General features: G+C 43.5%; 1 protein-coding gene across 2 annotated transcripts in view; it reads right to left on the reverse strand.

Moving 5' to 3' along the window:
* LOC100877359 (zinc finger protein rotund) overlaps positions 1-22,225 on the reverse strand; it is a 136,894-nt gene that overhangs the window by 53,639 nt on the left and 61,030 nt on the right. Inside the window, exons 3-4 of one of the 2 annotated variants that reach the window (XM_076534273.1) lie at positions 6,047-6,115; positions 5,912-5,948 (exon numbers count right to left, since the gene is read on the reverse strand). In XM_076534273.1, the coding sequence (XP_076390388.1) occupies positions 5,912-5,948; positions 6,047-6,115 (106 nt within the window). Of the gene's footprint in view, positions 1-5,911; positions 5,964-6,046; positions 6,116-22,225 lie in introns of both variants that reach the window. The other variant, XM_076534272.1, reaches the window with a different exon arrangement.

A 22,225-nucleotide genomic window follows, 5' to 3' on the forward strand; every position in this document is an offset into this window, starting at 1 on the left:
CATGTCAGAGCGTATAATTAATTATTTAAACGACGCCATGTATAACCGAAGTCGATTCACGTTCGCTGTTACCTTCGATTCTGAACTGTCGTCAAATCGGTCAGAGCGTAACGAGTCGCGACCACGTAACCGTTCTCCTCGCGGCACAATTAATTGATCTTTCTAGCGCGCTTGAACTCGATAATTATCATTTGCATACGCGATCTCGTGCACCGGGGTCCTGATCGTCATTCTCGGCTCCGTTGACGCCGCACGGGGACAGAAGCAGGTTTTCCTTCGGTCGGCAATTAGCACACGCAATTTCGCAATACCGCGGAAAACACCGACCAATGCGTCCATTTTCTGCGTAGTTTCGTTCGAAATATTTTTCTATTTATAAATCATTACATTATTCGATTTCGACATTATTTTTTCTCCGACGAACGAAGCATCGGTGCAAATGGACCAAGGGACGCGAGTGCGAGAAAAATTTAAATAAATAGACAACGCGGCGAGGAGGCTCCCTTTTGCGGAACTTGGAGCAGCGGGAAACGCGGCTAATAGTCGTGGGAGCGTGGCAATTGTCTCCATTGTGACACATGTTTATAATTGTTTACCAGCTGCGTCGAAACGAGCCGGAATTCGACGAGGCTGCCTCTTTCGTCGGGGAATTTCAATCGTTTACTCTCGCGAGCCAACAATCCCTTTCTTTCGAAGCGTCTCCGATCGAGGCGCACCTTGCATTCGTACCGACGGCGAAAATAACGTGGACCCAATTTCCGAACGAGCAGCGAAAATCGAGAAACTGTCGATCGGGGAAGCCGATGGAAAGATGAAAAAAAGACGAAAGTCAAAGCAAGGGTAAAAGGTTCGAGACCGATAAAGAAACTGTTATCTCGTTTCTACGATTCTCATTCGTCGCATTAAGATCTCTGTCGTAACCAACAGCGAACAACACGACACCGTGGCCTGTGCTTAGTGCTTGTCTCCTCGAGTCTCATGAATATTCGATCTGTTCGTCGTCGACAGCGATCCTGACGTCATCGAGTCGGAAGGATCAAGGATCCTGCCTTTGCACGCTTTCAATCTGTTTCGCTGTATCACGGTGCATCGTGCACTTTTCATTTTTACCAATCTAATCTTCGCGTAATTTCAATGTTCATTTTAATTTGCTTCGAGTCCACTTGGCTCGGCTAAAAAACGACCGGATTATCTTAACCCTTTTTACGTTTATAAATACACGCGCATACATAATTAAGTTTGAAGTGAATCGTGCGTGTACAGAGCGTTTCAACGTGTCTGCTATCGTTTCTTCCCGCTCCGTCGCGTGCTTTGACTCTCGAAATTTTCTCAGGTTTATCCAATATACGAAAATCTTTTAGCAGCATCGTTTCTAAGAAATAATTCGTTACGAACGAACCGAGTTACGAAGAGTCCGTAAGTGCATCGAAAACGAAGTCATTAGATCTCCAAGTGGCAGATTTCTCAATTTTCTTTTTAAAACAGTCTATAGAGAGTGTGCTATTCAAAACGCGTAACAGAATAAAACAAAATATGCAAAGCGCGAAAGATAAAAGATGTTTATTGAACAACTCGAGAGGGAACAAATATTCTCTGCGAATGTAGATTTGCATAGTAACCTGGATGTAAGAATGGAGCAAAGTGTAAATCGGTAGTCATTTTTTTTCTACGAAACCGAAGCGTTCAAGGTGTAGTTCAATAGCTGCTAATTCTTTTTTTCTCGCCAAGCTCACGATTTTAGAGGATGTAACAATTTTTCCGTCGATACGATCTTCGTAATACGTGTTACGTAATTGAAATCCCTCTTGTTCTGCGACATCGGTGATCGATGCAGCGGGTTTTAAGCAAAGACGATTTAGATTACGATAAATTATTTCGAAAACGAGAGAATTTTTGATATCTGAGTTTTTTCCTAATCGTAAAATACAGATTAGAGGAAAGAAGGATAAAAAAGAAGAATGTTGAACAACAGAAGGATCAACAAGGCGTCTCGTTATCTGAGAGGACATTTTGGTCGATGAGCCGACGCCTGGGGCCAGCATTGTCCGAAAGATCGCGAGACGGAACGGAATTAAAATCAGATGCGCCTTTGGCAAGGTCGTTATGTCATCGAGCAACTATTAAGCCGCTAATTTTCAAGGGGATCCGCATACGAGAGCCGGTCTCGTCGCAATCGACCAGATTCTTTCAAAAATATTTTTCCTTTCAAAAAACTCGAACATAGTCCAAAGAGGGGACTTTTTTGGAATTTCCAGAGTTTTTCGTCAGTCAGTTCCTTAATTGCTTTCAACTGTTCTTATTCCCCCAAAATCTATGCCATTCTATATTAACTTACTATACAAATAGGTAACGTAAATTGTCTAAAAACTATCGATCACCAATGCCTCTTAAAGTACCAGTAAACTCCGTGAAAAAGAGATCCAAGTGTTTCGAGGAGAAAAAAAGGAGAGATTTTTTGCAGGACGAAGTCACTGGTTGGATAAAGGGACAAGTTTCTTTTTGTCGACGCAGCCACGCCGTCTGGTAATCGTCTGGCATCGCCGATCAAGTATCTCAGGTGTTTTTACGGTATTTCACCGTCGCTATTTTCCCTTCTCCTTCGGCCATAGTTTCAGTTTGATAGCTTTCTCGGAGATTTTACCACCCTGACGGGCACAAAGTTTTACGAGGTCGTTGCTGGATTTTATATCACGACGTCCGTGGTAGTTCGTCGATGAGCAACGACTCGATTCAAGCGTTGCTTTACGGAAACATAGCCCGTGAAAACGAGCCCTTTACCCTGCCTGCGACCTCCTCGATTTTCCTACAACCTCGACGACGACCGAGCGACAGTTTTCGCCGACGTTTCCCCGAGGTTTACCTCGTTACGATCTCTCGGAAGAATCGTTCGACACGAGCATCGTTTCTCGCATTACAAATTTCTCTTGATGGAATATGAAAACGTTGAACTTTTCTCGATATCGCTACCGAATAGAATAATACTCCAAGTAGGTCGGTAGAGCGCGATAAAGGAAAGAAACGAGCGAGATGCAACGTTAAAAAAGGAGCAACGTGCAACGATACACGATAGATCGAACGGTCTGCTTAACATATTCATCATTCCCACTTGAAAACAGCGTGTTAACCACCTGTGGCGACACAAAGAACACCGTGTCGAGAAAATCATGCCGACAAGAGACTCGTACAGGGACAAGCAAACAACAGAAGAGATCCACGGCATAGGTGAAAGTCGTTATCTGTTACATTAACGAGCAACGAGGCGTCATGGGATCACAGACAGTCCGATGGGAGTCGTTTCGTAGCATGGAATTACCATGGCGGAGCTGATTCGGTCATTAGAGACGACCATTTGCCGCGATTACGTTTCGAAAACGGAAGTCGTGACGAAATCGTGACTCGAAACAACTGTGCCGTGAGTTTCGCTTCTTCGTGCGCTACCAACAATTTTATCTCTCGTTTCTGCTTATTTTTTATCTTAATCTTACGCGCGATTATGCTAAGTTCGATAGCGCTAGACGTTTCTCTCGTGTTCCGAAATTTGTCGGAAATATAATTGTAGTTGTTACTTTTTATGGGCCTAATAGGAAGATCGGTTTAATTGCCTGTATTTCTCGTGGAATAAGTTAGCCCTTTTATCCCGTGAATGATCGCGGTACTTGATTGCAAATTATCTGCTGGATAAAAATCGCATTATGCAATGAAAAAATGAAAAGCAGAAAATAAGCAACAAGTTGCACGCGAATTAGATAATGACTCAATTTCTCGTTAACTCTGAGACCGTCATTATCCTCGGCTCGCGTGTCTCGAAATCGAATTCGGGGAACACTTTCGTTCTGGGCCCTAAAATTAGCTCGAAACGTTTGCGTAAAACGTCCCTCACGACTAATCCTTAATGTACGGATCGCATGACGTCGAAATTTCGAGCCATGACGCGTCGTTCGTTGTCCGAAAAATCGGTCCCCGAATATGATACCGTGGAAGACGCGGACCGCGCATAAATAACGAGAAATCGAATAAATGCATAGAGCAATAAATACTCGGTTGAATAATCGCTGGATGTTTTGTAGGATTTCTTTCCGCTTATCGGGTGAATCGGTACACGGGAGCACGTCAGACTCGGCCGAGAAGCTGGAGAGGAAAGCGTTCGCGTCTCGTAAATGGCCGATCTACACGACACGTCGCGCGTGTCATTGACAGTGAAAAACATTTATGGAAACGTGCTTCACCTTTTACGAGTGAAGCCACCGATTACTTAATCCCTTCGGGGAGAACACTAAGGGGGAAAAAATCACGGGCTGAATGGCCTGGGTCAATGCCAGCGTTCTTTCTTTGCTTAGGGAAACGCTGGATCGATCGTTTCAGTTCTCGTTTCTATCGAACCCCCTCTCTCTCTCGAAAAGTAATCCTATTACGAATTAACCTGATCAACGATAATAATTGTCATCGGCGGAATAAACCTGGTCGATCGATAAATCAAATCGGCGAAAATTTCTAGAGTCTCCCGAACTCGGTCTCGTCCTTATTCGGTGTTACAAACGAGAAGAACGAAAAAAAGAAAGTGTGCGGTAGACGGAGATCCTTGAACCTGACCCACTTCCCGGAGGAAACAGAGGTTTTCGAAGAAGGTTGCTCATGAATAGAGGGTCACGAAAACTCGAACACGGAAGAAGGAAGTCGCGAGCGAAGAAGGACCAAGGGAACGTCCGCTAACAGGTGAAAAATAAAAAGGACTTGACGCAGGGACACAACGGAATGATAAATTCTCGTTCACGCGTGTTTTTTTGCCCGACCTCAAACCTGCCTACTTCAACGTTTCGATCCTAATCGACGATCTTACGTCACGGATGCAAAATCACAACCGGTTTCGAACACCGAACAGAGAAGCTTTACGAACTGTTTACACACGGCGTGCGTCAGCTCCTGGCCCGTCTTTTCTGCCCATTTTTTTTTCTTTTATCCTGCACCGGTCAAAAAGGTCTGTCTGTTCGTTGTATTATTTCGCGATAAATTCTCTTTCGCGCCGATGAAATCACCTTCCGGATCTGCGCCCGTCCGGCACCGTCAATCGCGAATCCGCCAGACGAATCGATAGTCGGTCTTTTCATATTTTTTAAATTTTGCAAATCTTTCGCCTTGGTCTTTGATTTATCATAATATCATAGATTAACACGGAATCGCTGAAATTCCGAAATGTTCTTCGCGTTTCGTAACGATTAAATCGTAAAGGTGCATAATGTTTTTCTTAGTCAGATTTATAAAAAGAACATTGCACGTCTGTGACTAGCATTTCGGCATCTATTTATAAGAGCTGTTTAAACATTGAGATGGTTCTTTTTAAATGTAAACCCGAAAAGAGCGAGAATAAATAAAGAAAGAAAAGGAACATATTTGAGTTAATAGAATTACTGAACATTTAAAGTTCGAAAATTTCTCAATTAGCCAGCGTTATTTGAAAGGCTCGATCCATAGAAATATTCGGGAGGCCACAGCAAACAGCAACCCCCGGTTCTCGCACCCTCGAATCGAAACGAAACACAATTCATCGAAAATTGAAAAAAAAGTCTACGTCGTATTGTCCAGCAGCGTCGTACGGTTCTGTTATTTCAATATCTGCGAATGGCCGCGCTATCGAACATTAAGTGCCAATATTTGCACGCTGCTTGGCCGAACGTTTGCTCGATGGCCGAACGTTTTTGGGGAAAGGTCGAGTGAGGTGCATAATTACGACATTTTAGTCATCGACGTTCCGCGATTAAGTAACACGGAAATGTATCGCGAACGCAGGTTTGATTAAAAAAAATCAGCAAAGTCGCGTAACGAGTACGAGGTTAAAAAGAAATAAATCGACGGGTTGACTCGAATTGAAGTAGTCGGACGATATCGAGAATAGAATGCAAAGTAGATAACTCACCCTTCTGCAGCTGGCTGTGGTCCGCGTTCATTTTCGCCTGCAACAGAAAGTGCTGCGCTTCACTAAGTAGAATTAGCACAGGGACCGTGAAAATTCCGGCCATTCTGTTGAAATATGTGCAAGCGGTTGGCTCACCTCGTAACCTTGTTTCGCACCCCGTCCACCGCCCCAGTAGTCGCTCTCCTTGTCGTGGGGATTGCATTGCTGTAACATACAGAATGGGGTACCGTTACTCTCAAAATCTATATTTTAATCTGCTTAAAGTTACTCGCCTTTTATACATTTTCTACGCGTACAGTGAATTATTTGTTTCGTTCAAAAAAAACAACGATCGAATTTTCGTACATTGCGGAGTTCTCTTGACCGCGATACTACGTCGTAAAAGGTACGATACTACGTTGTAAATGATGAGAAAAGGCGGGCGAAATTAATCGATTTCCAAAAAACAATAGGGAGGTAAATAAATAATTGATTTAGCATTATACAGCGAGGGTTGTAGGTGAGAAGCAAACGGTTGGCGAGGTGATGGAGTGTGATACGTCGGAAAGCAGTGGAGGGTTGGGGGTGGTTGAGAGGGGTCGAGGATGGCGACGGGGGTGAAAAGCATCGTCTATAGTCTAGACACAACACAGACGAGGGTGGTTGAGGCCTGGCCTACGACCTTGGGCATCACTCGGCCTTCAACGGAGATAAACAATCCACCCCTCGATCCTTGCTTTTCCTACACATTTTGTTACGTGCGGGAGGTAGAAAAATTTCGTGACCACGATACAGAACTCTCCGAGATTTTTTTCATGGCATCGATGTCGTAAAAATAAGAATTTAGAATATTGATCAACCTTTGTCGGACGAATACAACGTTATAAAAACTTTGCTAAGTCCACATCAACCGTGTGGAAATTGTAAAAAGAAAATTTCTGAAATTCTACAAAATTTGTTCCCTATAAATCGTTCGTCGTCTCGCTAATTGCCCGGAGAAAATTCATCACAGTCCTCGACCATATTCCCATAACGCGAAACGTGTCCACCCTCGATCCTGAACGGCCCGGGATGGTTTAAACAGCGACTCGAATATATGTGTGTCAGAGCCACAGGACGCCGAGAATGTTAGGGACATTAAGGGATGACCTCGTTTCCCTTCTCATGACCTCGTAAACCGCAGACGACCCCATGCCTCCCTCCGTCGTACCAAGGACCTTGTGTGTGGTCGCGTATTTTTCTTCGAGGATTCGTAACCTGCGTCGTAGAAAAGCCCGAAACGATCCAATTTTTTGCGCGTTAAATCGTTACGCGTAGTAATTAACGTTTTATACGTTTCATAACTTTAGCGATTCGGATAACGAAATATCTGGAAGTTTACTTTTATAAAGGATCGATAAGGCGAAGTAGTTTGATGGGGTCGAATTTTACGTTCGAGTAAAATCGAGGATGGTAGAATGAAGCTGGAAAGTGGGTTAAGGGACACCATAAGGCGTCGAAAGGGCGATGCTTTGGTTCGTTCGCTCTACAGGTGGCTCGTGAAACGATTCGATTCTTGTGAGAAAGTCCGAGACCGCGAAGGGATATGCATTTTTGGAGCGAGGATGGTCAACGTGCCCTACGACGACGAAGAAAACCCCTTACCCTCTTCCGAACGCCGGAGAAAATCCCTTCGGATATTGCGACGCGACTCCACGATGTTTTTATTGAAACAAAATCTTCACCGTGGTATTTTCTTTATCCCGTTTTCGCTTCGCGATCCGAAGATATTCGATGCTGTTTAACAAGAAAGAGACGAACTTATCTTACTACCGTTTTCTTTCTTTCTATCAAAATAAAATTTCTATCTTCCGTACCAAAGATAGCGAAATTATTCTCCTTCTAAGAAAGAAATTAATCGAACTTCTTTATTTTTATAGGAAAATTTATTTTTACACGGAGAAGTAAGTGGTCATGGAATCAGGGGTGAGAAAGTTTGTGAGAGAAAAAGCCTTGAGTATTTCCAAGCACCGCCGGAAGTTAGCACTATGATCTATTTCTATTTTAAAATCGGAAACCAGGAGAGACAGCAAGGTGGAGGATCTCGCGCAGGGGAAGGAATCGTTCTCGAACAGGAAGAGATCGGATCATCCCTTAAATCTACTTCGTCTGCTGGCAGATGGTATCGAGATCGGTCACGTGACACTTAAAATTGGATCCCCTAATGAGACGAACGAATAATTGAAGAGCTTCGATCCCAGGATGATGCCTGGAGACCGTCCTAATGTCATCCTTTGACATTTCTATGACATTTCCTGCAAGGGTTGTCTGTTCCCTCCCCTTCTCGTCTCTCCTTCTAATTTTAATAGGTCGATAGACAAAAGCCGACCGTTCTTCTTCCTTCGCGTTTCGTATAAATAATAAATTTTTGCCGATATCGAGAATTAGTTAAAATAGTTGAAATTGTATATTCTTTCGTTGGTGGAAGCGAAACGGCATTTAAGGCGAAGACAATCAATTAACCCTGTTTTACTGATCGGAACACCTGCATCTAGCGTGCACCCTCGGTGGACACGAAACAGCCCTTCAAAAATCCAACTCGATAATTTCCATCGAGCCGGAAACTCGACGGGGTGGTTCGAGCCGATCCAGCCCTTACGCCCAAGCGAAACGGGGTGGAAGAGGGACGGAGGATGGAAATAGGCGAAAAGGAGGGAAAAAATGGAAATACGTGCTCCACGATCCCCGGATTGGTAATCCAACCTACCACGAGCAGCTCGAAGGGAAGATAAAGAAGGTAAAAAAAAAATACATTTTAGCTCGCATCCAGGCGCTGCAGCCAACCCCCTCGCAACTACCCTTCGTTCTCATCCCTCTCTCTGTTCCGTACACGTTGGTAGTAGGTGGTCGGGCCGATAGTCGAGAGAACGTCCCGATAGCAAAAGAACGCCGACGCCCGGCGTCGGAGGGTGGCCGGGGAAAAAAATCACAAGGATAGAGAGAAGGGTGAGTGAGAAGAGGCAGGGTGGTGGCGATGGTGGTGGTGGCGGTGGTGGTGGTCGGAGAAGAGAGACAGAATACGATCGAAGAAGAGCAAGAAAGGCGTACGAAAAAGAAGAGAAAAGAGACAGAGAAGGAGGGCGCTCCGGGCGTACTGGGCTACGGGGGTGTAGCAGGGGGTGAAACGACCGTCCGAGGGGTGGTAGGAGGGAAAAAAGATGTAAAAAAATCGAGGAGCCGAGGAAACGGGAGGAAAAAATCGGCCAGTCTCAGGGAAGGAGAAACGTGGATGGGGAACGAGGGGTGGAAAGATAGAAACGGGGGTGGTTGCGAGGATCGAATCAGCGGAAACTTCTGAAAGTATAGCGTGACGTACGCCAAGACGCGCATCGAGAAGAGTAGCTAATTGAAAAGACTCAAATTTTCATCCTCCGTTCATCCTCGCGATTAAATACGATTAACAGTCAACAGATACGCGAATCGCTTCGATTTCATTTTTCGATTAATTTTCGAATACCTATTATCGGATTTTGCTCGATGACCCACAAAACGTCCGGCGAATTTTTCGCTCCGACTCCTTAATTCCCGCGATCGCAATTATATATGTTTTAATTTATAATCAAATTCTATCGCGTTTCTCTCTGTATTTCACAACCGACTTGTTACAGTACTTATAAATGTGCAAGAGATAAGGAAAACTAATTTGAATGTACGGCAGAAAATTGATATGTTGCTTTAAAGATATACGAATGCATAGGTGATTAAAGCAGATCAATTGAAACGTTACATTTTATGAATTTCTTTTTATCGGAATATGAATTACATACATATTAATCAAGGTACTATATTCATTATAAAACCAAAGCTTATAGTATAGGACCATTTTAAAAAACCTTCGAATAAAATCAAGACGAGAAACATAATATGGAGCAGTTGAGACGGGCCATCCTTTACTAGCACGACTCTCATAAACCCTTACCATTCGAAGAATATCATCGCGCGCTTGCTAGCCAATGTCGAATAAATTATATAAATTTTAACGCGTAACAAAATTGCTAATTTGTACGAGTTAATTGTTCATCAGGAAACGTACGTAAAAGCGTTAGAAAAATTGCTTTAGCAAGCACTGCAGTTAATCGGAGCGATAAAAATTAATCCCTTTTCGCATTCCCAAATTCAGTTCCATAAATTCTTTCCTACAACCGTTGTTTAATTCGAGTAGCTGTCTACGAAATTTACAAAGCTTGACGAGATAATTTTTTGAAACGATTACATCGACGCGTAAAGTATGTCTAATTCGAAAATGCAGTCGCGTTTTAAGGGGTGGAAGAGTAATCGGCAATTAACCGAAAAATGATTTCCAGCAGAAATTCGAGGTGGAATCGAACGATTCGGAAAGAAGAGTAATCTCACGCGTCCACGGTGTCCGGCCGGAGATACTCGAGAGGGACGAAGAAGACACAGAGGGGTTTGGAAAGGGTCGAGTAACAGGGGAGGTGGTGGAAGAGTCGCAAAAAGAAGAGACGGTTGCAGGGGGGTTGGACGAAGAAAGGAGGAAGACGAACGCGGCGAGAACCGAACGAAGACAGAGAGAAACGCTAGGAAAGTGGGTGGTCGTGGGAGAAAGGGAGAAAAAAAAGTCGAGGGTGAAAAGAGAAAGAAAGAAAGAGCCCACACCGTGCACATGCGTGACCGTCCGTTCGCGTACGAGGCGGCGTGTATTGATCAGCCAAAGAGCGCCACGACGCCGGGCGTCCTTTCTGCGAGCCTTGCTTTTTTCGGCACGACGGCCGATGGTGGAGGAGCTAGATGCTGGCGGACGAAGAGGGGTGAGATTCGTCGTGGAACGCGTCGCCTACGGCCAACGGGGGAGAACGGGCTTGCTACAACGACTCGCGACCTAACCCAACCGGATACCACCTTGTGACGTCACCCTACCTTTCATTATCTACCATTATTTGCCACCCTCTTTCTTGCTCTTCTCGATACCCTCCCCTTCTGTTTTCTTTCTGTTCTCTGCTTTTTCTCCACCGAGAGTAGCCGCGGTTTCTTCCAGTCGAATTTTCTTACCGATGGCAATTCGATCGGGGTTAAGGGGTTACGAGGGACAAATACTCGCGTTAAAGTTGCAAGGATAAAGACGAAACTAATGATTCTCGATTTAGAGGTTTGTTTTATAAATCACATTTTATTAGAATTACGATGACCACCGTTGAAAAGGATCAGTCGGTGAAAAGGCCGTTTCGAGCAGAGAAAATAAGAACAAAAAAGTGATAGATGGACCATAACTCCGTGAACCCTTATCAAAGCACCCTTATTGTCCTTTTACCTGTCATAAATTATGTTTGATTCTCGAATTATTTGTACGTGGGCCACATGTTTTTCGTCGAGGCCAATTAAGTCCAAGATATCCATCGATAAAATTTCGCAAAAAGAATGTGCGGTAATCGGTTTAACGAAATTATTACAATCGTCACGGCGAGGACGATTTAAAACAGCCGGCAGTAAGAAAAAGAAAAATCTTGGAAGGAATATTTTCCCTGCTAAATACCGGAAATTACGTTCCATAGAGAACGAGCTATTTCCTTTAATTTTCTCCACCCCGTACTTTTCCTTCCCCGTCTTGTGATTTTTATTGTTTCACCGCGAAACCAAAGAGAAGTGGACCGTGAAAGCGCACGAAAAAGAGAAAACTTTCAAAGTTTCTTCGCGAGAGCTGCTTCGCAGATTTAATTTCGTTAAAGACTCGCCAAGAAAAAGAATATGATAACCACCACCTTTTCTCCTATTTCCGCTATCTTTTTATTTACTTATATATTTATTCATTCATTTCCCCTCCTTCCTCCGCCGCTACAACGTTTCCTTCGTTAACGCCAAGTAAATGGTTAATCCCGCGTTTCTACCCGCTGCTGGGATTAAATGGAAACAGTTTAATCTACGATACTTAATTGTTCACCGTGCACCATGCAAACTGCTGCTTTTATTTCCAACAATTCAACACGCGTTATCCTTTTTCAAACGATTCTTCGATCAATTTGCGAATTAACACTTTCGATAAGTCAATTTACAGTTAATCTCTCTGTATATTTTAGATTATTTAATGTTCCTACCAATAGTTGGAGAGTTACAAACGCGGATTCGATTCAGGATAGAAACACAAAGGAAAATTGTAATCACCCCTTAAAAGTTGATGACTCGTGTTTTCTCAGGGACCGAACAAGAGCTTTAGATTTTTATTCGAATTTTTCTTATTCAGGTTGATCCACGTCACGATTCAACGTGCATCGATCGGGACCGATGCTTCGAATCGCCAAAGTAGGCTACGTCGTTCAATTCCTGTCAATCTTTCACGGTTAGCGCCGCCATCTTCAACAACCCTTTCCACCCTCGAGAACGTTATCAAACTTTCAAAAAGATTTTCATAATGGTATCTCGTGGTCAATGCTCATAAAGGATCATCTATTACGTTCGATTCCTTTCAGTTGTCTCTCCTAACAATCGGGGGATGTTTTCCACTTACAAAGAAGTATAAATGTTACGTCGACAACTCCATATTTTTTCTAAGATAACTCTTACGATTTCATATTATTTTCTACGTTGATAAATGAATTCTTAGCGTCCTCGTTGTCACGCAAGCGAGTAGTCATAAATTTAACCCTTAGTTACACGAGCTCCTCCGTATCAGTGCTACATAAGGAAAGTTGAAATATTAAAGAATTGCCGGTGAAAAAAGAGGCGATCTATTTATAAAGAACCTCAAGCTCCGTTTTCACACCAGCAGCATCGCTCTGGTCTTGCCGCATCTCGCCAGCTGATGGGTCGATTCGATGTTTGGAGAGGACTACTTAATTCTTAATGCCTCTGAAGAGCCTCCTCTTCTGTTTAACTTGTTTAGAGAAGAAGCAAAACCGGACGAAGCGTTTCAGAATCCTCCTTGGATCTCTGAGCCACTAGCAGCGAACGCTAACTCGATATTAATTCGATAGCGTTATTATTTTCTTGTTATTTCTACAGCAAATAGACGAGCCTCGTTAAGTCGACGATTCAACGCGATAATTATTTAGCAAGAAAATACGAATGGAAGAATTTTGGAGCATTAACGGTGCTTCGGTGAAAAGCTTTCTGGGCGCCAGTGTGAACGCGACGTTAGAAAACCGACCCAAAAACCTGATCTGCTTGGTCGTCATTTTAACGAGTTATAGTCGAGGCAGCCCCAGCACTAATGACACAAGTCAGAGGCGACGATCCGGTGGGTCTCGACGGACCATCGATTCTCGGAAAGAGACGAGATCGAACACAACGAACAGGCATCGCGTCGGATTTCCTTGACAAAACTGAAACTGCGATCGACGAGGCACCGTCTTCGACATTGGCTCGGTTCAAGGGACCTGATAAATTGCTGCCAGCTGGCAAAACTATACTTCTTCAAGGGTTACGTCAGGGTACACGTGGCTACGAACGAACGGGTACGGGACCTGTCCCACAACTCTGCTCAACGCACCTTTTGCTCTTCTGCTTCGAACTTCGAAGCCGCGCTACCGGTTTTCCCGATCGACCATGAAATTTATCTGGCGTTGAACCATCGGATAGCTTTATTAAACACGCGTATACATGACAAGTGCAATTTTGTATCACTTCAACAAACGAGTAGTAAACCCACGCCTATTCTGAACTTCACCGCTGCGCAGAGGTTAAAAATGATTCCCAAGATTTTATCTGAAAAAATACGAGCGAATTTAAGTACGCGGTTTCATCCCCTTCCACGTACGCAGGGGTAGTTAAGAAGAGAAGATTGATAGAACGGCGTCGTGCTTGCCAGAAGAATGAATCAAACAAATGGCACACGAGGAATAATAGAAACTATGAATAATCGAGGCAGTAAATAATCGAACTCCTTTCACGGAATAAACCACGATACCAAACATCGAAACATTCAATCTTCATCTATCCGATTAACCTCCCTGGACGAGACACTTTGACGTACGAAAATTTTTAGAAAGACTTACCCGTGTAATATATTGCGACGTATAAGTAACCTTCGAAGTCGAGAAACTTTGTATAACAAAGATATCTCTTCGAGTATCGAGTCGCGTTTATAGAATCCTTTACTTTAAAGTCTATCCGAATGTTCGAGGTTCAGAAACGCGCTGCTAAGAAAACTCTGTACTCGAATGCATAAATCTTTAATCGTCCCATTAATCAGAGAGCTTAACACCATACCGAAAAGATCAATCAATATTATCAGCATCTTTTTTACCGTAACACGCATCAATCTTAATATTTCAATCAGAGTAGTGGATGAATCATTAACGAACAAAGGCTCCATTAATTCCCGTACATCGAACAGTCGACTAATAATAAATTTTCGCTGTATAAAATGTTAACAATTTTCACGCGGGGGTGATCGAAATTTTGTTGGAGAAAGAGAAGGAAGCACGGGTTCAATGGATTATCTCCGTTCCGAAGACCTTAACACTCCTCCCATTTCGTTCGGGGCTATCTAAGAACACACATGTGTTCCCACAGGGTGTCAGGGCCGTATCGCTTTCGTGACTTTTTAATTTTTTCGTCGCGTCGGCTAGGCCTAGAAACTGGACGAAAGAGCGACGAGAAGAGAGAGGAATGAGCGAAGGGTGACGTACGGGACACATGTGGTCTGTGTCACGTTAACCTACCCCCCTCTGGCCGCGTCGCACACTCGAAACACGAAGGGCAACCAACAGGGTGGGAGACAGGGAGTGATAAAATTCAACAGTTGGCCCCGAATTGGCGGTTCTTCTCCCTTGTCGCCTCGGTTTCTCTCGTTTTGGGCTGCTGTTGGCCCGATAACCGAGCGTCTGGAATTTACGTGACTTCTGACCCCTCTGCACCCTTCTCCCTTTCCTTCTTCCTTTTTTCTCAAACATTCTGGTCAGTGAACCGACGAAACGATCTTCGAACTTGTCGCGTTCGAACGTGAAAACACATTTTCCTCGAGAGGGGCTCCACGAGAGTTTCAACCCCCTGTAGACAAACATATTATTCACGCGTCCTAAGCGAACTGTTTTATTTATATTCGAGAAATGCACCGTTTTATCGAAAGAATTACGAATTTAATTAATTGATGTCATCGGAATAAAATAATCCATAGAAACCGTGTGCATTCAGAGCGTCCCGTTTCAGAAACAACCCTCGGACTCGACCCTTAAGAAACACGAACCACTTTGAAAAGGCTTAAATAAAATTGCTAAGATAATCGCAGGTGGCCGGAGCGCTCAAGAAAGCAGGTTGGCTGACCCAGATGACGAAAAAGAAAGAGGGTGCAGCAGAGAGGTGGGGATCTGACCCAGACGAGTTTTTCCACCAGTTTCCCGGGGATTTCCTATTTTTCCCGGTCGTAACGTCGGGTGGCGGGTGGGTCGAGTCTGCAGACAATTCGCAGTAAAATTTTTACAGCCAACTCCAACCCCTCTGCGACAGGGGTTGCCATAGAGGGATGGAAGGGGTACTTGAGACACGCGGAATGGCCGCGGTCTGTTCGCGGAAACCCATAAACCTATACGTCTGCCCTCCAATCTCCTCTGGCTTCGCTGTTTCGCCGGCCTGGAAAATATTTTACGTCGTCCCGACGTTTATCTGCGATCAGAACTTTATCTTTATTTCCGCGTTGGGATTGATTCGAGGCTGGGTTATTAGAGTCTGAACGCGAGCTTTTACGAGCGTCTCGTCTGTCTGGAGCTTGCTCCACTTCTTTCGCTCCCTTCTTTGCCCTTTAAAAACAACAACTTTCACCCTTTTCCTACGAACTTTACGTTTCGCCCTTACCTTTCGTTTCGCTTTCGGAATTGTTACGTAAACACGATCCGACTCTCGAGCATTTTTTGCCGAAATTAATTTAACTCTTATTTCGATAGATAGTTTTCTGGGACCATTACTTTGGCCAATTATAAATAGCTCAAAAATATAATAGACGCGATATGATACTCATGATATTGCTCATGAATAAAATGCAAAGGTAGAATAGCAATTTTAAATGATAATTATGGTAAATTAATTATCTGATAGGTGCTTAGGTGCTTTGAAATCCCGAGCTAGTAGTAGAACATTTTCACGATTCGTTTCGAGTCCAGAAGAAAAAGATATCTGATTATAATTAAAGCATCAGAGATACTAATGAGTGTGACTACGATATCGCGTTACACGATGGTCCACGGTCCATCGGAGAAACTGTCCCGCTTCATTTAGGAAAAGGGCCACACATAGTTCGATTTACGGTTGCGTCGAAAAAGAAATGGTCCGGTAACAAGAGAAGAATGTGATAATTATTAAAAATGGATTCTGTACATATTTTCTCGTGCATTAAAACGGTAATCTAATCTTTTAGTCACGTTTGCCTGCATCGATGGAAAAATATTCGACCGTTGACGGATAAAAGGGAAGAAAAATGTACGTTAAAGAAGACTCGAACTTCGTGTTACACATTTTCTAAGTATTCAGCCTGACCCGATGTTCCCGTAAATCAGTTCACAGTTCATTAGGAAGGCTCTAAGCCACTAGAAAAACTCTCGAACCCTCTCCGGCGTAAAAAAAAGAGACCCGAATTCCCATTCACTCGTATAAATATCGTTGAAGAATAATAAACAGCGATAAGGGAACGGGCGATGGTTAAACACCTGTTTCGAGTAAAGAAATTTTCACTGGGGAATTCGTGAGATTCCTCGATTGAAGGCCTGGTAACTTTGAATACTCGCGCGTCCGTGGTTATTACCGAAACAGAAGCCAGATCCTAAAACATCCTCCATAACCCAAAACGATGTTAAAGGATGCACGGCTCGAACACGAGAAGCGGTTCGCAAACAAAACGTTCATTTATATCACTTCCAAGTGGCAGGCGAGCCGGTATAAAAATGTCGAACGGAACGAGCGGTGTTTCAAAGGGAACAACACATGGTTCCACTCGTCCGTCGGCTTCTTTTCGCCGTAGCCATTAAATCGACTCGTACGGAGCCGCGACGACGGTAACGACACGCCCGTGTGTGTCCTATACATTATTTAATGCAACCGGTACACGCGTTTTGCGACTAAAATATTGCCGACGAATATCGAAAGTAAAAAGCAGTCTTCTCGTCCGCCGGAGAGATGGCATTACGAAAAAGGAAAATAAGAGATAACGAGAGGTTAACCTCGAATGGATTGAAGCGGCACGAGTTAACTGGGCATTGTCCACGCGCGTAATTCTATCGTTCACGCGTGCGATTGCTCTCCCACGCGTTCTGCGACTGGTGTATGCGATCAAGTAAACACACCCACGCCGAAGAGGAGGGGTATCCTCGTGGAGAGTGTGTCACCACCACGTGTTGCGAACCGTGCCAGACCAAGTGAGAAACACTGGCCATCGCGACTCGGATGAATGGATCGAAACGAGTTATCCGGATGGAGGGTTGAATGATCTCGTCGATACGGCAACTACGAGGGAGTTATTCAATCGTCGAATCTTGTTACGATTGATATCGACGCGTTACGTGTCAAACTTATCATTTAAAAATGATACCACTTCGTCGCTACTGTAAAATGCACATATCCTAGGTCAATTTAAAGTTTAAACACCGCGGAAAATAAATATATAAAGACACTATCGACACTCGTAGAATGAATCGAATAATTCATCGTCGAAAATTGCATACCGCTAATGGACAGTATTAATACGTAAATTTTGCATCAAAAATATCGACGAATCGTTACGTATTTATATTTGACAAGGTTTAAATCGATACGTTACAAGCGTTCTTTCCGTTCAATTTTTTTCTCCGAACTTTTAAACCGATACGGTATACTTGCGAAATCGTGTTTCAATGTTGCAATTAATTACAAAACGCTACGCTGTAACTTCGTCTCCGTCCTATTCTACTTAAAATTAAAACCAAGGCAAGTTCCTGAATTTGATTCAACTCGTTTACGACGCGGACCACCGATCGAATTACAATTTACACTCGCCCACAGAGAAAATAGAATAAAATTGCAGGGTAGGGTAAACGCGTAAAAAATAAAGAACGAGTGTCAGTTGTGTAAAAAAAGAAAAGAAGGCAGGAGAACAAGTGGCGAAACGCGTACAAGAGTGGGCTGGTAAGGCTACGAAGTGAAATTTCCAAGATCCAAAAGCGCGGGAGACCGAGTTTAAACGTAATTCGCGCAATTAAGCCAGCTGTTGGTCTCGCTAAAACCGAGCCTATTTTGCAGCCCATTCATCTCTGGCTGGCTCCGTCGCAGGATCTTAGATTCACGATCGAAATCATAGGGTAAAACGTAGTAATTACGAGGTTGTTCAAAGGGAATCCGTGGCTCGTTTAAATTTTTCGAGCGCACGGGGATGAAAATCCGCGCGTCGAGTGCGCGGAAAAATTGCTAAGGGTGTAATTTTCGTTTACATCGAGCGTGCACATACACGCGTGTCTACGTACGTGGGTCGTGGAGAAAAAAATATTACAAAAAAAAAAGATGGAAGAGGGAAAGAAAATGAAAAACGTCGGAAAAAAAGTGAGACAGGAGGTTTGCAATTAACGTTAAAAGCTCCATGGACACTTGAAAACTCTCCTTCTCTCTGTCCCTCTCGTATATCGCGCAACTTGTGGGCACACTCTGTTTGACGGTTTTGAAAAAAAGGCCCACGTGACTACTCCCTTTAGGTCCAACTTTCCGTTTGACCGAGTTTTCCGGCTTGTATAATCTCAAGGGCGAAACTTCTCGAGTTTCGTTTCCCTGTGTACCGTCAGCGCAGCCCTTTCAGGCCCTATTTTCAACCGAGGCTCGTTACAGCGAACATCGTCGAGCAACGAGCGCGGCTGTTTCGTAATTAATTTAGAGAGATTATTAAAATCGTTGGCCGACACCGGGGAAAGCCGTTGCCCGGAGAAGGGAGGCTGAAAAAAAAACTACTTGTCTTCGGTCATGAGCATCGCTTCTAATTACTCATATTCGAAATCTCTACCTTCAGCGTAAAGCTCTGACCGCTCGGTTCCGTATTAATGAAGTTGACGGAGGCTAAGTAATTAGTTTCGAAAATTGCTCCGTAAATAGAGAAGATTCGTCGCCTTACAGGGGAAAGAAACTTTTGCGAGGACACCAACCATTTTCGGATCGAAAGGTCGGCCGAGTAAAATTTCGTCTCCGAACGGGTTAACCCTCTTTCAAAAAAGAAAAAATTGGGAAAATTATAAAAAATTATGGCAAAAACGGGCAAACGTTTTTTAAATATTAATGCCGTAATTCCGTGTAATGCGATTGGTCGAAAATGATGGCTCTTAAAAATTGACGAGAAAATAAAAATCACGTTCGATTCTGACATCGTCCTACGTAAGGGAAGAAACGTGCACGTTTGAGTGCTCGGGGGTGAAATGAAATTCCCATTTTCGAAAGAGGAAAAAATAAGGCGAAGGAAGGAGAACGTGCTCGATCGATCGTGCAGCCGTTCCTGATATCGTCTTCAATGGAAACACGGTCGGAAAGGAATCGGGAAAAATGCATTGAAATGAAATTCTTCAAGGGTTGGCCACCCTTTACGCTGTCTACGAATATTCAACCCTTTACCCTATATTTTACAATCGTTCTTCCCAATTAAAAGTCAACGAAACCTGCTTGTTACTTTTTCGTTGAATTTTAATTAATTTCGCGAACCAGCTTGACGTTGAATCGCTATTTCTCGATCGCGTTTAATTTTAATTTCCCACTTTTCGCGAGTTATCCGCGATATCTACGTTCAAACATATTTTACAAATAATATTCAGATTCTTCGTCTTTCCGTGTAACGTGTACAGAAACTGTTTGAGTAAGTCGGAGATCTTCTAATTGCTGTGTTTTCGAGTGCACTCGTACCGATTTGTTCGTTTAGTATTAACACGTTACTCGTTAATTACTCTTCAGAGAATTTTACAAAATTCAGTCTTCGAAGTTCGAACCAATTAGTTTTCTTTACTCAAGAGTCGCAATTAATACCTCCATCGACTTCGATGTACACTCGGTCGAATGAATATCTACTATTAAATTTCGCTCGAAACGAAGTACTAAAAACTGGAGAGAAGTTTTGAATCTCGAATTTTAATTTCATTGTTTTCTCCCGTGAATTACAACGCGAAGTTGTTTCGAATCGATCGAGAGGAAACGTTCCTAAAAATCGACACGAGGCAGTGGAATTTCTGGAGATTCCCTTTAAATCGTAATCCGATGGAAATGTCCCGAGACGTCTGGGGAGAAACTCCTCGAAGGGTCGAATACCCCTTCGATGTTACGACCCTTTCCGCAAAGTGAGGTAGGGAATGGGAACCCTTTAGCCCACTTTCGAAGGTCAATGGGGCGCAGGTTAAGGAACCGCGAAGGATTCATTCACTATGAATTTCCTCTCTTCGACGAAACCGTGCACCCCGTTTCGTTTTCTTTCCTTTTATTATCTAGCTATTACTGCCGCAGAATTTTTCATATCGTAGGAAATCAAACGATTCGTTGGAAAAATAACTTTTAATTAATTTCTATGCGGAATATTATGAACTTTCGTTCCGGCAAAACGTTCGATTTTTCGACCAATTTTCCCATCAGGGTTTATCTCGTTCCGAGAGCATTAGTCGAACAAATATGCCCGAAAATTACAATTATTTTTTAACTTCCGTTTCGTAAATCTGTGGAAAAGCGCACAGCGTTACCTGTTTGTATTCTGGATAATTTATAAAGGTGTCGAATGAATTTGTTTTAGCAGGAATCCGTGGAGGGTTAGAATGGAAAAAGAAAGGGATTAAGGTATTCTTCCTGTATAATCCATTTTCCGATAAAGACACCGTGCCTCCGAGTGGAATTCCTTGAAGGGTCGAGCACCCCTACGACGTTACGACCCTCCACTGTTCGCGTTGGGGTTGAAAGCAACCTTTTGCCCTACTTTTCAAGGTTCGAGATGCGCTGCTTGAGGGATGGTTATGGCTTTGTTAAAGAGGATCGTAATTCCGCTGTTATCGCCAACGCAACCAGTTCGATAAAACGTTTCAAATTGATTCGACGATTTATTTACCCTCGCGTAAAACAACAGCCGTGAATAAAACACCGTCCGACTTATAATGGAATGATAAATTTGCACCGTTTTATCGCTATTCGATTACCGGTCGTTAGACAGATTTTTCAAATTAAATTAAGGCCCGTAGTTTTTCACTTTTCGCGTGCCACGTCGTCTCGTAAATATTATGTTCAACAAAGGGCGAGGAGAAGTAATAAAAATAACGCGAGATTTGTACAACGACGATGTTGTAAATATTATTCCGCCGTAACTGCGGGCAAAGCAAATATTGGAAAGAAATTTTTATGCTCTCGTTTGATTTTCGACAGGATATTAAAGAGAAAAAAAATATGTTTGATTACAATGTATACACGAATCGGTGTATGTACGATATTCCGCTGTTGTTCGTTCGAGCGGAGCGCGGCTTTTGCCAAAAATTTTCCGATTATCCACACGCGAAATTTAATTCTCGGTCAAAATGTTTAACGTTAAACAATGATTTTCCATTATTCCCGTACGAAAAAATTAACGATACCAAACAAAAGGTTATATTTAGCGAGCGGTAACAAAAGTTCATTAAAAATCCAACAATTCTTTCCTAATCGATTACGCATCATTCGTACATTGTTCCAAAGGAAAAAGACAAAAAATATTCCAAGAAAACTTCCAACGATTTAAAAAGTTACCTCTCGCAAAAACCATCCTCAAATGTTTCAATTTGTATCGTAACCACCCTCCACCGCACCAGACCCTCGATTTTCATCGAACGGACCCGGCATCCCATTCCTACCAACCGCGTTTATTTCACCCTCGCGAGGGCCAAACACCCCCGCGGAATCCGACAGCGAAGCAACCCTTGGCTCGGAACCCTTTGGCCCAGTTTTTCAAGGTCCACGATGCGCAGGTTAAGGAATTCACGTTTCCAGACACCGCGAGAGGGATGAGAAGCTCCCTTCCCGCCCCTGCTAGGGGGTGAGTAGGTCAAACTTTACGATCCTGCCGTCTAGACGTCGTTGCGCTCCGTGCACGGCAGTAAAACCGTTTTAAGGGGTTGTTTTACCAGCGCACTCAGCGCGAGACCTGTTCGAAAGGGGTGGCTCTGCCTCCCCTGCAGACGCCTCCTTTATTTCCTGCCTGGTAGATCCTGTGCATCGAGACGAGCCGATGTACGACAGGAGACGGGGCAAGAAGGGGAGGCGGAGACGTAAAACGAGGAATCGTCTGCGAGAATCTTATCCATCCCTTGGCTTCGCCCTCCGGAACGTGATCGGAGAAATACGAGTAGCCGAAGCGCTTTCTAACCACCGAATTATCGTAGACTCATCGTTATTGTTGCGATTATTGCG

Source organism: Megachile rotundata, chromosome 8, assembly GCF_050947335.1.
Source record: "Megachile rotundata isolate GNS110a chromosome 8, iyMegRotu1, whole genome shotgun sequence".
NCBI classification, from domain to species: domain Eukaryota; kingdom Metazoa; phylum Arthropoda; class Insecta; order Hymenoptera; family Megachilidae; genus Megachile; species Megachile rotundata.